The following is a 17,019-nucleotide window of genomic DNA, read 5'->3' as shown; positions in this document are numbered from 1 at the left end:
AATGGGCGACTACCCCACAGGTGTGGTTTGGGTTATTTCATTAATAGTTTTGTCTGTGCATCTCTGGAGCCTAAACACTTGAAAATTCAGCCCCACTTCCATTAGGAATTTAATCCTGCCTGGTTTGCACTCGGAAACAGGGAGAAGAAAATCATGCTTTCCTGTTTGCAGCTGGCATATGGTTTCTCACTTTCAAATGATCAAAGTGAGGGCCTCAGTATCTTGGCATCTGTCAGAAGACACAAGCAGCCAAGGCAAAGTCTTCTCTGCATATTAGGAATTGGAAGAAGCTCAGGGAAGGATAAGTACAAGTTTTAGCTCCACTGGGAGAAAGAAAAGTGTCAGCAGCCCTGCCAGTGGGGTTGATGAGGCCTCTGCCTTTCCCTGCAGCCACCCACCTGCTGCTGTGGCTGGTCTCATCTCCGGGTGCAGAGCCTCTGGGCAGAGACAGGCAGGCGAGTGAGCTATGTGCAGGACAGGCTTGCTGTGTTCCCCCAGGCTGGGATTGTCTGTTACCACTGCTTTTTGAATCTACTGCTGTTGACAGCTCTGTCTGCGCCATCAGTAGTGGCTGCGACATGTGCTGGGGTGACACAGTTTAAACCCAGGCTGACCTCCAAACAGGGTGGCTCCTGCCCTTGCTGCTCATATTAACCTCCTTGAGTGAGTATAATTGGAGGATGTCTCAGTGATACAGCAGATACCTTTTTTTCCCCCCCTTACTTTAGTAGGCTGTAGGCTGTGGGTAGTAAATATATTCAGCCTAAAGCAGAATGAATGAAATCCATTTTATAATGCGTTCTCTGGCAATGTCTGGGGTGCTGACCTGTGGGGAAAGTGCCTGAGCATCCTGGCACCCTGGGGAGGAAGCAAACACTCTGGGTGCCTGGGACCAAGCAAAAAGGACTGCCAGCATCCCTGCAGTGGTGCTGGTGTGATGCCCTTGATGAACCTTGCCTGCTTCTTTCAGCAGGAGGGGATTTGCTGGGGGCTGTCCCACCTGGAGCAAATCTTTCCTCTGCCACGAGGGCAGGGCACCTTCGGCCTGTCATCCCCACGTCCCCAGACTCTTTTCTGTTCCTTCCCTTCCCTAACCAGCTCCTTGCCCTTCTTTCAGGGCTGCCTGAGGATGCATCCTCTCCTGTCTCAGACATCTCAGGGGTGCTGGGAACCCGCCTCGCTGTGCCTGTGCCGCCCCGCTGGGCCCCGGACCTGACCCCTCCGTGCCCTGTCCTGTCAGGATGGCCCAGGCTGGGGCTCCTGTCCGCTTCCACGCCGAGGAGGGCTGCGCTGGCTCTCCGCCGCCCTTCGCCCACAGGGTGGCCCGGCGGTCGTGGCTGGCGGGGGGCAGCCCCGAGGCGGGGCGGTGCGGCTCCCCGCCCTGCCTCAGCCCCAACCTCAACGCGGGCCGCCTGCACCTGCTGCGCAAGGGCCTGGCGCCCGACGCCCGCCGCTGCCCCCTCGGCCTCTACAACAGCACGGGCTCCCTGGCCCGCAGGCCGGCCGAGGCGGCGCCCTTGGGCAGCGGGAGCTGTCCGGGCACGGGCCGGCTGACCGCCCCCTGCACCCCGCGGTGGGGCCGGCCCAGCCCGCCCGTGGCCTCCCCGGGCAGCCGCAGCCCGCCGGCCGCAGAGGGACACAGCTCCGTGGTCACCTTCCGCTTCATTGAGAAGGCCAGCGTGCGGACACTGGGTTGCCCCACGACCCCCCACCTGCGCTGGGAGAACGGCCCCTACAGCCTCAGCCGCAGTCTGGAGCTCGGGGGGGGTGTAGGATCCCCCCAGCCCCAGCCCCTGCCTCAGGAGCGGCTCCTGCACACGCTGAAGCTGGAGGCCTCCGCCTCCGACCCGCTCCTGGCCGGGGGCAGGACCCCAGTGGGGACTCGTCCCTGTGGGAAGGAGCTCTGTGCCCTCGACACCAGCTGCCTCTGCCGATCCCTGTCCAACGGGCTGCCAGAGGAGTTCCCCAGCTTCGCCAGGAGTCCCCTGAAGCCAGAGCCCCGACACCAGGTAGGTATCACACTGGGCACGGGCTCTGCCCTGAGCCTGCATTGCCCACTCACTGCTCTCCTCTCTGCAGGGCACCCCCTGGCTGTATCCCCGGCAGAGCTCTGCCCATGCCCAGCGCATTGCCAAGGCCAAGTGGGAGTTCTTCTATGGCTCCTCAGATGCCCCAAAGACAGGTAAGAAGTGGCAGATGGATGCCATCAGGTTGGCCCACCGCTCCTTTTAAGTCTGTATTGTTGGCAGGACTTGCACTGGGGCTGCCCATCCCTTGGGTCTTCTCATTGCCTAACAAAGAACTGAGATTCCCCCAAGACTGGCCAGCCTATGTCCTTCTGGAGTCAGATCATGAGTGTACCAACCTCCCTGCAAAGTCCCCTGTGGCCATGCAGAAGAGGTGACAAAGAGCCCCTGTCTGCCTCTGCAGAAGAGCTTTTGGGTTTAGATGAGGTCTCAGGGCTGGCTGGAGATGCACTAGCTGACAGCCTGTCTCTGCCTCTTGCACTCTTTCCTTCTGCCACCTCTTCACTGTTCCCCTATGTCCCTCAACATGGTAGAGTCAATGTTCCTGGAGGTGTTCCAGAAACCACTGGAATGGCAGTTTTGTTGACATGGTGGTATTTGGTCAAAGGTTGGACTTGATGATCTTAGGGGTCTTTTCCAAGCTTATATGATTCCATAAAATGTGACCACACTCTCGGGTGGGGTTGTGTGTGGGGGGGGGTGGGGGAAGGTGTGTGTGATGCTGCAGGAGCAGCTCTTCAGAGCTCCCCATTGCAGCTCCCTGTAGCTCTGAACACTTGGGCCTTCCTTGCAGGCTCCTCTGCCCCCGACTCCACTCCCCTGGCTGAACTCCCCCAGAAGTCTGTCTCCCCACTGCCAGCCGAGCCACCAGCACTGGTACCTGAGCACAGCCTGAGCCATGTGGAGGTGGAGATAGAAGTGTCTCCTTTGGGCAGCCAGAAGTCTGGCTCCTGTGAAACTGGGATTATAAGGAGGACAGTGAAGTACTCTGAGACAGACCTGGACACTGTGCCACTGAGGTGCTATCGTGAAACCAACATTGATGATATCCTGGCTGAGAAGGAGGAGGTGGATTCAGCAATTGAGAGCCAGAAGGACAGTGAGAGCAACCCAAGTTTTGTGGGCACACCAGGCAGGAGGAACAGCACACCAGAGGAGCCACCTGCCCCAGGCACCAGCTGCTCCAAGGATGGGCTGCAGGACAGGGATGTGGACGAGGACGATGAGGTGTTTGAGGCAATGAAGAAGGAAAACAGGGAAAGGTGAGGCTCCCTGTGCAACGGCAAAAAGCTCCTGTCTCCCTCCTTATTGTACCCTGCATGGCAAAACAAGCTCTGCTGAAGTGTCTGAGACACAAATCCCAGTAGCAACATGCAAGCTGTGCGTGGGGGTGAGATGGGGTCCTGGGGCTGGGGGCAGGACTGGGAGGGGGCCCTCCCTGCTCTATGGAAAGAGTAATCCAGCACAGGGGATCCAGCACTGGGCACTGTGCCGTGGGCCTCACTTGCCTGGGGTGACCCTGCAGCTCAGGTCCAGCTGAGTTGAGGCTTCCCAGCATGAGTCCTGCCAGGTCAATTACATCCTGTCACAGTGCTGCCAGGTGTTGGGGTGGCAGTGTCAGGACACCAGAGCACAGGTTGTGTCCTGGAGCTACTCTGGGCAGCCAGGTGCTGGTGGGCTGTCCTCCTCACAAATGACTCTGCTTCAGCAGTGAGAGCAGTTCCATTTGCTCAGCCTGGTGTTTGCCACATTCAGGAAAGCGTAGAGGATATACATTGGGATCAAAAAAGCATTTTGTTGCCTTTTGTGTCATTTTTCACATGTGTGGCAAAACACCCTGTGCTGGGAGGCTGATGGAGTGGGTGGCACTAAGATTATCATTCAGTTGCATACCCATGGGCAGCAAGTGTGCTTCCAGCTGCCCCATGCCAGGCACTGGCAATTAGCACATACAGGAGATGGCATTTTGGCTTGGCAGCATGAAACTCTGCCCGTGGAGTTTCTGCTGGAATGATAGTTCGACCATGAGGAGTGATGGGCATTATCATGTCCAGAGCACTGTGTAGGACAGCCACCTGGAGGGGAAAGGCACTGTGCAGGCATGTTCTGACATGTGTATTGTCAAGAGTCTTGAGTGAGGTGAGGAGGCTCAGCAGCATCAGCAAATGTTCCATATAGGGGTAGGGACAGGTCTCATCTGGGAAGTGGCAAAACCAGGGTGATGCTTGGGATGCCACATGGCAGCATGAACTCACCTAGCTGTGCAGAAGGTAGGTGGGGAGCATTTAGGTGGAAGAAAAGAAAATGGAGGTTTTGATGTCAGCAGAAGTTAAAAATAATGAAAAACACACATTACTAATACATTAATACAGTAGTGACCCTGCACTGGGAAGTAAAAGAATGAAGGTGCTGAGCTAACAAGGAGGAAAGGCGTGCATCTCAAGGGGAGCTGAACTCCTGTCAGTTTGTCCAGCCCTTGCATCTCCATTGGAGGGGTCAAATACGTGCCAGCCACCCTGTTCTCAAAAATGTGGGTTCTAGAGAAAAGCTGAAAATAAGCCATTTGTAATGTGGGGTTTTTTTTCCAAATGAATGTTTGAGTAAGGTGTAAATTTATTGTAAGTTCTTCAATTTGCTGTAATGATTTTTTTGCATAGTGTTATTTTGCTTCCAAATATCTTTGGGGCCACTGTGGGTTGTATGAGCTGATGAGCTGTAAGCCTGGACCTGCTTTTTGTCCTCTGAGACACCATACTGTAGCTCCCCAGCCAGTGCTGAAGCCTTGGATGTGTCCTTAAACAACCACTGTTGCTCCTAAAAAATGGTGCTCCCAGTATAATTACCAATGTATATATGGGGGTGTCATGTTCTTTTGGCATGGCTTCTTTGTAGACCAGTTGTTTTTTTTTCCCTGCAACCCCCTGAATATTTCCCTGGTAAGTGCAGGCCCTGTAGACAGTGTCTTGAAAATCACAAGGCTCAAATTGCAAGCTTGTTCAGTCCCTGCATCACAGCCCTGGGTTTTTGCTTACACATTGTTTTGAGCTCTGCAGCTGCAGTCCTTATCCCTGTTTACCAGTCACCAGTATTGATGTTTTCTTCTTCAAGCTTTCTGCTTTGCCTGCTCACAGGAGGGGTGAAGCTGAGGGGATGAAGAAGCCACCCTGGGTTCCTGGACCTGGCACCATTCTGCTGCTGCAAGAGCTGCTGAACCCCAGGCCTGTCTTGGTTGCTGGGAAGGACCAGCCCTAAAAAACCACTGAAGTGCCTTTGGATGCTGATTTTCAGCTTTTAGACGTGTACGTCCCTTTGAAAATCTAGCTTTAAGGGTTTAGCACCCTCTGCAAGAGAGACTTTGGCTTGGTACTACCTTGTTGTGCTTCATATTCTGGCCAAAATTCAGAATCTTCTTTTGTGATTTGCCCTCCCAAAATAAGAGAGCATGCTAACAGAAAAAAAAAAAAAATCAACACCAAATCAAACAACACATGAAAAGCAATGGAAGAAATGTCTTCTTCCAGCAAATCTGTTTCCTGAATATATTCAGAGTTATATCTACTGACTCTAATGACTAGTCTAAGCTTTTACTGTCTTTATTCCTATTAGTCCCAGACAGCCGAGAACTGTCAGCGAGAGCAGGCTCAATTCCCTTCCTCCCTGAGCATCAGCAGACATGCTGGCTAAGCTACAGAAAGAGTCTGGTTTGGCCCTCAGCATGGGTGCCTTGGGGTGATAAGAGAGAAGAGGCTTTGCTAGGGAATGCTCTGCTCCCCCGAGAGCACAGAGGGCTGATGGGAGGCAGTGATGCCTTTTCTTCCTGCAAGCCTTGCCTAGAAAAACCCTTAGATCTGCTGCTTGGGAAGCCTTTCCAGAGCCTTTGTGCTTGCTGCTTGTTGGCAAGAAAATTGCCACAGGGCAAGCCTTGTTGAGGATTAGAAAAATGGTTGTGGTCTCAATCTCATCAAATGCTTAAGCATGTGCTTAACCTGCATCAAGCCTCTGATGTGTTGTCCCAGAGCCCAAAGTGGCCATAGAGCCACAGCCTGGGGTGATGCTCCTGGATGAAGCACCAGGCTCAGGCTGCAGAGGGGACATTAGGTGTGATGCTGGCAGGGGCCTGGCAATGAGCAGGAGAGGTGCCTGCAGCTCCTGTGGATGGGCATGGGACAGACTGATGGCTTGGATGTGGCAGGGAAGTGTGGACAGTCAGGGGAGACTGCAGTGCTTGTGGTCAGTACCTGTGCCTAAGCATGGGACAAACTGAGCATACTGAGCCCTAAGAGCATGCTGCTGCCACACTGGAGGAGTAGTGCAAAGGAGCCTGGGGGGACTGCAAGGAGCTGCTGAGAGGTCTGTATAAGAGCTTTGTTCAGAGAGGAATAAAGCTAAAGGCTGCTGGACAGTGCCGAACAGTCTCATGTTCTTTGAAGTGAGCTGGGATCCTCACACAGCAGCTGCTGTGCCTATGCAAGCTGGAGGAGCCTGGAGCTGGAGGAGTGGGGCATGGCTGAGTCAGGGGTCTGGAGGGTCACAGAAGCATTTAGCAGAGAGTTAAAACCACTGAGGGCCAGAGGAAAGATTTTGCCCTCTTCTTCCCCCCTGCCAGGGATGGGATGTCTCTGCAGTACCATGTCTCTGCAGGCAGGAATAGTGGGGTGACCCCCTTCCCCTCCATCAGCCATCAGATGGATCACAAATCCAGTTGCTCAGATCCCATACCCAGAGCCTTGCCTGAGGCACTGTTGGCTCCCGAATCCACTTCCCTTCCATGTCTGCCTGACACTATCCTGAGGAGGGCTCACTGCCTCTCCTGCACTGGCTCAAGGCTGGAAACCTTTGCTTTCCTGCTGCCTGTCATCCTTGCACAGATGCTTGATTACAGCTTCTGCATCTCCCTCTGTCCTCTGCTCCTCTCAGCTGGGTTTGTCTGGCTTGGTCTCAGTGCAGTGACCCTTCCTGGGGGACCAGGGCAGAGTGTGGAGGAGCTGGGAAGTGTAGCAGGGGCTAATGAAGCATCTGAGTCTGAGCAGGCAATATTGCTCCTATGCTGCTGAGACTACATTTTTCTGGAACTGAATGGCTCTGATCTTGATATCTTGGGGTGAAGACATTGTTTCCATAGCTTGGATGGTGGATGGTGTGGACAAAACCAGCCATGGCTTTTCTGTGGCTTGTGGCAATATCACACCAAATGAGCACACCTACCTCTCCTGGAAACAAGATTCCTTCCAAAATGCCTTTGCCAATCTGCTGGCATTGTCTTCCCTGGCACAGTTTTTCCCTCCTCATAGAATCAAGGTGCAAAATCGTCAGCAGCATTAGCTTGTTCAGTAGCATGGGTCTGGGTGGGAAGGATGGAGTATGCACATTTGCATCTGTAAAGCACATCTGTAGTTATTAAAGCGGTCTTTTCTGCCTTGTCTTCACCAAAAGCCACTTCAGAAATGGCTGCTCCTGGGGCTCCTACAGGAATTGTAAGTGTGTCACGTGGTGCTGCAGAGCCAGGGAAACATGATGGATGGGTGAGACCAGCCTGCCCCTGCCTTGCATACCTGTTTCTGGCTTCACTGCACTCCCCCTGAAACCAGCTGGCACTCTGGAGGGGTCAAGCCGCCAGCTCTTAGCCTGCTGAAGTAATTGGGGTGAGATTTTTGAGTGGCATGTGAAGGCTAATGAATGAAAATAATTTGGTGTGTGTTACAGCAACGCATCTTCTGAGCCCTCTGTAGGAAGCTGTTTGTTCATAACAAATGTTATGACAGGCTGGAGCAGTTCCTCTCCTTTAATCAGAGAAGAGAGTGGCATAACAAGTGCTTCTCTGCTGCTTTAATAAAATGATAGCAGCTTATGAGTAAAGTAGGCTTTTAGGGCTGTGTTTGTGCTTGTACTGCTGAAGCACTTATGTTCCCTGGGTTGGAAACATCCGTGTTGTCACATGCTTAGGTAGGTGGGCAGGCTGTACTTCACCTCATTTACAGGACAAAACACTCAGGGCTTCAGGGTTTAGAAAGTTCTGTGTTGGGCTGGATCCAGACCAGCACTGGATACAGGCTGGGCCTTTCTGTGGGGCTGATCCCTGACAAGATGATGAGCTAGGACTGATCATGGCCTCTAGGGCATGGGCCAGCTCAGATCCCCAAGCCCAGAGATGGGTGTGAGGCTCCCTCTGTGCTGTCTGGGGAAACCTGGAGCTTAATATCGCTTTGTGCTCAGTCACACGTGTCTCCTGGGACTCAACATCACCCTGTGGAAACAGCCAGCAGACCTTGCAGGTGAGTGTAGGTCATGCTCTGAGCATGAGCACCTCAGACTTGGTGACCACAGTGCAGTGTTCATTGAGGAAGGTGTCATGCTGTCCTGAGCAGCTTCAGGAGGAGCCTTCTTGGGGATAGAAGCTCTGAAGGCTCATGAAAAATTCAGCCACTTCCAGATTTGGTTGGAAATGGAGATGAACCACATCCTGTTTCTCGTACTTGAGCCCTTTATTGGATCTAAGCTCAAGTCAAGTGATTGGGAGCAGTAGCCATCTCATAAGCTTCTTACGAGGATGAGCCACTAAAGGAACAAAAGTCTGTGGCGCATTAAAGGAGAAGCATATGTTTGGAGGGAGGCCAGCCCAGTCCTGTTTCCCATGGTGTCTTGGGCAAGCAAGGCATTTCCTTGGTGGTCTACAGATGTTCAGAAGAGATTTCTACCCTTCTCAGTTCCCTTCTGAAGCAGTGTGTGGGCTTTTGTTTGGGAGTTTTGCTCCCTTGCTCTTCAATGATCAGTTCTTCTCACTTTCTTTCCCTCCAGGATCATGGACCGAGACACACAGGGCATGCTCAAGTCTCCAGTGCCCTTCCTTCTAGGGCACAGCCTCTCCAAGGATGGCATGGACTCTTTCAGCAAGCATTTTGAGAACATCATGGAGTCCCATCGAGCCAAAGGCACATCTTACACCAGCCTAGACTCCATTGACATCCTTTCTTCCCCAGCCCGTACCCATGGGACCTTTTTCACTTTTGACCTCCCAACCCTCACCCCAGAAATACAGGGAAAAATCCGAGACAGCGCCAAGGTGATTGAGGAGAACTTTGCTCCCCTGGCTCACTTAGAGCCAGACTCTGGGACCAGTTCAGCCACAGATGCCCCCTGGACAGAGAGGGAGGAGGAACGGGGGCGACGAAGGAAGGGCACTCGGCACAGCCCTTGCCACTCAGAGGACAGCTTTGGCACTCCCTTGGCCTCCAACACAAGGTGAGTGACCAAAGTTGCTTGCTGTCCAGCTGGGCCACTAGGGCTTGATGTGGAGTCTAATGCTGTGAGGTCTGGTTTGCAGCCAGAGCCTGACTTGGGTTGCTGGGGAAGGGTCGGGACTGCGTGTGCTAGATTTTCTATGCAGTGGCTGATCAGTGATCACCGTGGTATTATGGTAGATGTGTTGATGGGAGCAGAACTCCTTTTTCATCTTTGCCAGCTTTGTAGGTACTGAAGTTTCCTTCAGCCAAGCAAGCAGGGGATGCCAGAACTTCCATCCTGTGGTGGTTTTCATTGCAAGGCAGACCAGAATCTGTGATGGTATGGGGAGAGGCCAGTCTGAAGTTGCCTACCAGTAGAAATTTGATGTTTCCCTACAGGGGACTTTGTCTCTTGCCATCTGCACTGCAGCCACTTATTTCTTAAAGGCAAGAGTCCCATGGTCTTGTGCCCGTTGTTCTGGCTTCCTGAACCTCCTCAGCCTTGTTCATGTTAAAAGATGGAGGGCAGAGATGAGTGTCCTGAATCCCTCATCCACTTCCCAGGCTTTGGTCTTTTCCACACCAAACCTGTCACTTCTGGTCACAGTCTGTGCCATCTTTGTAGGTGCAGCTTGGGGTGATCAGGTAGAGATCTAAGCTCTGTGTCTTCTCTGGTGTCTGCAGTCAAGAGAGGAGAGTGAGATATTGCATTAGTTCTGTGGCCCTTGGGTCAGTCCAAGGGCCTTTTGGAGCAGAGGGGAGCTGGGTTAGGCCTTCCCTTTCTTTGGGACACTGAAGCCAGAGACGTGGTAGCACAGAGGCCTGGCAAGATTTGTGCAGTAAAACTGGTCATGTCTGGGAGGCACATGGCAATGAAGGGTGACAGTATCCAGCCATGATCAGTGCTCTCTGCAGGGAGAATTGGCTTTCTAATCCTGTGCCAAAGCAAGAGACAAACACAGCACCCTGGAGAAACCAAAAGGACAGTATCTGACTGACTGTCCATGGGATGCCATTGTACCACAGCATGGCAATGCAGGGGCAGAGGCAGGTGTGAGGGTGCAGAGACACAGCTGGCAGCAGGAGCAGCAATGAGGTGCTTAACAGAGATTATTCCTCACTGGTTTGTAGTCAGTGTAGCACAGAGCATGCTGGCAGTGCCGAGGACACTGTGGCACTGTACTCGCCTCCTAGCTCAGGTTTCAGAGCAGTGCTGCAACACATGCTGTGGAGGGATGGTGTACATCCATCCCCCAAGCTGCCCCCCTCAGATCTTTGCTGAGCCCACCTTTGCTCTTGCCACCTCCTCTTCTGGAAGGAATACCTCTGCTTTGGTGACAGAGGAGCACAGGGGAAATGCAGCTGCAGCCCTCACTGTGCTCCCTGGCCTGGGGACCCCAAGGGTTTCCCATGGCACCATAACTGCCAGTCTCACCTTCTGTTACACATGTGTGCAGAGTCCCAGGCAACTGCCTTTCCTTGCTTAGAAACTATTCCCTTGGTTATCTGTAGGTCCCTACACAGCACTTCTTTTTGTCCAGTTCAGGCCCTGTTTCTTGCCCATATCCTGGACTGTTCTGATCTGCCATGCTGCCCTGCAGCAGGTGGGGAGGTGCCCTGGCTCCAGGGGTGGCCTGAAACAGCGACTGCAGGAAAGACAGTGAGGAATGAGGTGTGGGGGAGCAGAGTCCTGCTGCAGGCCCCCAGCAGGGAGTGGTCCAGCTCTCTGCCCCCCAGTATGGAGTGAGCCTTCCCTCATAGTCCCACAGACAACAGTGGGCAGAGAGGCAGGTGTGGTTGGAATCTGCCATCTGGTGCAGGAAAAAGGAGTGGAGATTGGGGCTGGAAGCAGGAAGCAGGGAAGGCATGTGGCACCAGAGTCTGAGACAGCCCATCCATCTGCAGGATCAGTCCTCAGGAGGCAGGAGTTTCTGGCAAGGGAGTGGTCCAAGAAGTTTCCTCTTCCCCATCACTGATACTACCAACTTTCTAGACTCTCAGTGGAGCTGACCATGAAGCTGAAGATTCCCAAGTAGTTTGAGGGAGAAGTGGTTGGGCTGGTTGCTCAAAGGTTCTCTTGAACTGGAACCAGCAGATCCTGATGCCTGGCAGGGCTGATCTTATTGAGCAGAGCTTATCCTTGCAATTCTCCCACTAAGGAGTATTTAATGGAAATTGATGAGGAAAGGAGCTAAGGAACATCTGCAGTCACTCTAGTGCATCATCACTTGTGCCAGCAGGGCCAGAGCATGGCACTGTCCATGGTCACAAGCAGTACAGACTGACTGCCACCACCACAGGTAGACTGGGGACCCCTGGCAGGGGGACTCTGTGGTGGAGACTGTGCCACTCTCTGGCAGTCTCAGGGTTGGCAGAGGTGACCTCAGGCTGCAGGGCTTTGGTGAGACTGGTGATGAACAACAGTGGGTCTAGGCCTGCACGTGCTGCCCTGTGGCTGTCCTTGTGTCCTCAAAAGCTGTGCTACTGACTGTTGCCATAGTCAGGGTTGGCATCTGGGCTGGAGACAGCCTTGCAGCCTGTGACTTCCCACCTCCCTCAGTGGCAGGAATGGCCAATCAGTGATGCCCCTGCATTGCTGGGCTGATGTGGTGTCCCCCACAGCCAGTGGCCTTGGGTCATGCAGCCTTGTTGCTTACTCCAAGGCTCTGGTGAACCTCAGCACATAACAGTTAAGACCATGCTTTTATCTTGACCTTGTATGTGGGAAGTATGTCTAAGTGCAGACCTAGAAAGGCCTCCCCTGGGCTGCCTGCACTACTCCAGCAGGCTTGGTTGAAAGGGACAGAGCAGAGACTGAAGGCCCTCCCTGCCCTGCCCACACACCCCACAGTGACATCCCCAGCACAAGTTCTGTTAGTAGGTTATCACCAGGCTTGGGCAGGAGGTGAAAGTGTGTAGGTCCCTTGCTCTCACTGGGCAGAGAGCTGCAGTTAAAGCAGTTGTCCCTGTGGCTATGACAGATCTCTGCAGAGCATGTGTGGAGGCAGAGCCCCCCAGGGCTAGAGAGTCCTTGTGGACCCAGGGAGGCCAGCCAGGGACAGATGCAGTGCTGGCAAAATGGTGGGGCAGGAGCTGGGGCAGCCCTGGGGACTGCAGAGAGATTGTTTTAGTGGTGACAACCAGACTTTGGCAACTGCAGGTCCAAATTACAGGACTTGGCCAAGCTGCTGGGTGCAAGGAGGTGTCCAGAGGGTCACCTGGCTTGCCCAGTCCTATACAGGCAGGCACTGTGGGCTGTGGGGCATCACCCCTGGAGGAATGTAAATTGGCAACCTGCATCTCTCTGGGGGTGCAAGCCCTCTGAAATCCAGCTGCCTAACTTCCCTGCAATCCCACTCTTCTGGAGCCAGCCTTGGCCCCGGGCACAGTCGTGCCGGTCCCTGAGGTTTGTCCGCGGAGGGAAGAGACGTGAGCGAGGCAGGTTTTGCTGGGACCTCGCCTGCGGTGGGACAGAAAGAAGGGTAAGCGGCAGAAGCGATATCAAAGGCGGGACTGCAAACCGCCTGGTGAAAAGACCCAGAAACCAGGGCCAGGACAGCACGCCTGGAGCCTCGCTAGAGGGAGAGCTCGGCCCTGGAGCTGCTGCGGCTGCGTGGGAGGAGCGGGCAGCCGCCCCGGGCGGAGGATGCGCCGGGAGTCGGAGCTGTGTCCCTGCCGGAGCGCGGCTGCTGGCGTGTGCTGGAGCTCGGAGCTGCCAGCCAGCTCCGCTGCCTTTCTTTATAAGGTTCCTTCTGTTACCGCAGCGGTCGGGGAGACGCTGCCCCGCCCCTCCCAGGGCCAGCGGAGGGCTCTCAGCTGGTCTGAGCTCCCAGGTAGCACTGGGCAGACTGGTGAGGATGCCCCGAAGGGCTGTGCCCAGTTTGGGGCCCCGTGGGGTGGATTCGGGGTGTAATGCAGGAGGTTGAGGCTGAGAGCTGAGCAGAGGAAGGTGGACATTGAGGAAAGGATGAAGATAGGGGAAGGGAGGTATGGGGTGATAGCACAGTAGGGATGCAGGGCTGAGGTGCAGGATGAAGAGGTCTCCCCACAAGCACTGGCACAGCAAGAAATAAAGGACAAGCCTGGGGGGAATTTTCCCCTATGGAAGCCGTGTCAAGCCATGAAGAGCAGCAGAAGCCAGGGCAAAGAACACATCAGCCCACCATGGCATAAAGGACAGTGGATCCCAGGGATGGCAGGTCTGCCTGCAGAGGCATGAGCAGCAGCACATACCTGTGGGATGCAGCCCTATGTGTCAGGCATTAATTCCAGCTCCCAGGTCTGACTCAGAGCCCATAGGCTGGTCTTGGCCCAAGGATCCATGACACCCAGGTTTTCCTGTGCTGACCCTATGACATCTGTGTCTCTGAGGGAGAAGACCACCCTCCATCCAGCAGGTGAGTAAGGTGATATTTAAGGCTCTCAGCTGGCTCCACAAATTGTCCGGTGGGATTGTAGTGTCAGTCCCTGTCCTCTGAAGGAGCAGTTGTGTCCCTACAAGAAGAGCTGGTGGGATGGGGTGATGGAGGACAAATAGACATCTCCAGAGGATGCTGGTGCTGCAGGGGAGGTTCTGGAAGTCCACAGAGAAACAAGACCGAGGAGGGGCACAGCTGCCCAAATTTCAGTCCTCTCTTGATCTGTCAGCAATAACACTGGTTGGTGCTGCTGTGGCTGGGTGATTGTTGGACTCCAGAGCTGCCAGAAAGCACAGCCAGCCGTGCCTGTGGTTGGAGGCTGGTCTAGCTGACCTTCAAGTGTCCTCCCAGCCCTAACTTCAATTCTGTGAGGAATGAACCGGCCCAGATTTTTGCTGTCATAAATCAAAGTCGCTCCACTGAGACCGATGGAGGGAGCTGCGTTCATTTAGCTCAGCCAAAGATCCGGTCTGGTACATTCTTAGCAGCAACATTAGGCAGGCTTGGTTTGCTTGGCAGAGGCAATGAACATCTAGCTATGCACGTGGGCCTTCCAGAACTGAGGAGAGAGTGCTACTTTGCCTCATGCACCTGTCCCCTGTGGACTTGCACCAGGCTCCTTGTGATGTCCCTTCATGGTGTAGGATTAAACCAGCCTCATGTGGGGAGCAAGAGGTGCTTGAATTGTGTTTAAAGGTCTGGAGTTTCCTGCAGCAGGTATCTTGCCTGGAACTGTGTCAGGATGGACCTGGACAGCGCAGGAGCTCAACTGAGCACCCCCTCAGCTCCTGGGGAACAGGTTGTTGCTGCAAGAAGGGTCCCACCAGCAGACACATCTCTGCTGGCATCTGGGAGGTGGAGGTCAGCCCCTTGGGCCTGGCTTTGCAGAACTAGTGCCTTCTTGCTGCTCCACATCCAGGAGAGAAGACTTGCTCCTGGTTGCTGGAAAACTGAGTGAATGTGGTCCCAAGTAAGCCTGGTTGATGGTGGCAAGGTGGAGAGGATGTCAGGACTCCTGCACTGACACACTGCATTGCAGTCAGGGAAGGTACTGTGGTCCCTGCTTCTGGGCTCCAGGCAGTCAGCTAGAGGAGAAATTTTGGGGTGAGAGGATGATCCAGGAAAGGAGTGTTTGGCCCTGAGAAGGAACATTTGGGCCCTGGAGAACCATCTGACCTGGAAGAAGCAGTGTGTTTGGTATGGTATGGTGGCTCTGAGCAGGACTGTGATTCTGCAGCAGTTTTCCGGGGTAGGGAGCACATCAAGTCCTTCTGCTGAACTGGGGTGGAAAGTGGTCAGTGAAGAGCCTCTGTCCCAGGGTGAGCACTTATCCCTGTGCTGGATCATGTGCCTTCCTTGCAGAGACCCCCAGACATGCCTCACTGCAGCACACTGGGCTCTAGCAAACACCTCTGAGGTGACAGGGGGACCTCTGCTCCCAGTGACGTGAGTGGTGGCATCAGGGAGAGGGATGAGCTAGCATTGTGTCTGCTCAGGAGTGGCTTATTTCAACCACACCGAGGATACTTGCATAATATCAGATTTGATCTTTATTCCTTAAGTGTGCATTTAATGTAAAAAATATTATCTCAGTGTTTCTTCAAGCCAAACTAAAATGTCACTTTACTAAATACACCAAAAAACCCTCACCCTGAGACCTGCAATTAGCTCATTGGCGAGAAAATTAGCATAACCTCAATTACCTCAGACGTGGACATGTCTCATGCTCTGCTCTCCATTTACTTGAGAATTGGGCTCTTGTTTTTCTGTCTTTAAGCTGCATGTTCTCCAAGCCAACTAGGGCTTTGAGTGGTGGCAGGTAGGTACCACAGAGAGGGCATACTGAGCCTACAGAGGCTGACTGTCCATATTTGACTGCATGAAAGTGCCTTGAGTGCTAGGAAAAAAACCCCATTTCGTGGCATGGTTGAATAGTGCCTCATCCTGAGAGCAAGTTTGCTGTAAAACACCAAATCAATACTGGGACTTGGTGAGGGAGGGAGGGAGGGAGGGAGGGAGGGAGCAGCAGATTCTGCTGGTAGAGCTACTTTGAGACTCAAGGTTTGAGATACCCACATGTTTATTGCAAGAAGCAAGGCAGGAATTGTAGTCACAGATTGGGACCCTGCAGGGAGATACAGATATTGAATGACAAGTGAGATTTTGTTAATGGCCCCATGCCTGGATGCTCAGCACTAGATAGGAAAGCTGAGGACCGTAGATTAGGAAGAGAGTCATGGGGGCAGATTCAGAGCTCTTGGTTTGTCCCTGGACACTCCAGGAACTGGCCATGTGAGGGAGGACAACCTCTCAGCAGGATAGATGAGGTCCAGAAGGATATCAGGAGTTTTAGGGATGGTGCAGAGAAGAATTAAAAGATTTTGAGAAGGTAACTGAGCAGCCACTTGCTCTGGAGATGCAGTTAGAGCATGGGGAGTGTTGGAGGGGTGGCTCTGCATTTTGTAGCTGAACCTGTGGCTGGAAAAGCACCCTTGGAACTGCTGGGCTGCAAAGGGGACAATGCCTGTGCCCTTGTGATAACAGATAAAGATTTTAGCAAGAAAATGCAGTCACCACAACCCATGGCTGGCAGGTGCCAGCTGCTGGGATGGATTAGTCTCCTCTGCCTCTGGAAATCAAAGAACCTGTGACCTCTGTCCTTGGTTGAGGTCACAGTTACTGCAGCCACACAAGGAGCTCAAGTGGGGCCCAGGTGTGTGCCCAGCACTGGCCCAGCATCACCCAGCCTGTTCTCCTGTCAGGCACCCCTCAGAGCAGCTTTGACCCTGCCAGACAGTGAAGGCACAGCCAGGCACCAGGGCCCATGCCAACAGCATCTTTGGATGTGGCTGTTTTGGGAGGAGAAGAGCTTTTAGGCAGGTGGGAGATTTGCCCACAGGATGGGGTGTGCTCATGATGTGAACAGTGATGCTGGAAGCTGCCCAGCTCCGCAGAGCTGGTGGAGTCAGACCTGGTCATCTCATGGTGACCTTGTGACCACTCTTGTGGCTGCTTCCACCAGGGTGCATTAGAGTGATGGATAGTCTCCCTGGGGGGGACTGGAGCCAAGTGGGCACAGATCTGCCTCAGCCACCCATCCTGATCTTACCACAATCACCTCCTGGCACCACTGACTTCAGCAGTGGCCCGAGCAAAGCACATCTCTCCAAGGACTGGCAGTGTTGGAGCTGCTTTCACCAGGGAAATGTCTGAGCCACAGCTTTGAGTGCAGAGCAGCTTCTCCTGCTGCATACTGGCTGTGGGTGACAGGAAGGTGGAGAGGATGGCACCTGAGAGCCCCCCAAGGCATGAGGCAGCCTGTCAGTGTTGTGCAGGGCTCCCCTGGGACAGCGC

At 53.8% G+C, this 17,019-nt stretch overlaps 1 protein-coding gene across 1 annotated transcript in view; it reads left to right on the top strand.

The window, feature by feature from the left end:
* Positions 1–1,241: 1,241 nt before the first annotated feature.
* PSD (pleckstrin and Sec7 domain containing) overlaps positions 1,242–17,019 on the top strand; it is a gene marked incomplete at its 5' end in the record, with an annotated part of 34,058 nt that continues 18,280 nt past the window's right edge. The window contains 4 exons of the mRNA XM_083866768.1: positions 1,242–2,009; positions 2,080–2,182; positions 2,821–3,289; positions 8,823–9,266. Of these exons, the coding sequence (XP_083722894.1) occupies positions 1,242–2,009; positions 2,080–2,182; positions 2,821–3,289; positions 8,823–9,266 (1,784 nt within the window). The remainder of the gene's footprint in view (positions 2,010–2,079; positions 2,183–2,820; positions 3,290–8,822; positions 9,267–17,019) is intronic.

This window comes from Zosterops lateralis (genome assembly GCF_965231275.1).
Source record: "Zosterops lateralis genome assembly, chromosome: 8".
Lineage (NCBI taxonomy): Eukaryota > Metazoa > Chordata > Aves > Passeriformes > Zosteropidae > Zosterops > Zosterops lateralis.
This window is presented reverse-complemented; position numbering and strand designations above follow the sequence as displayed.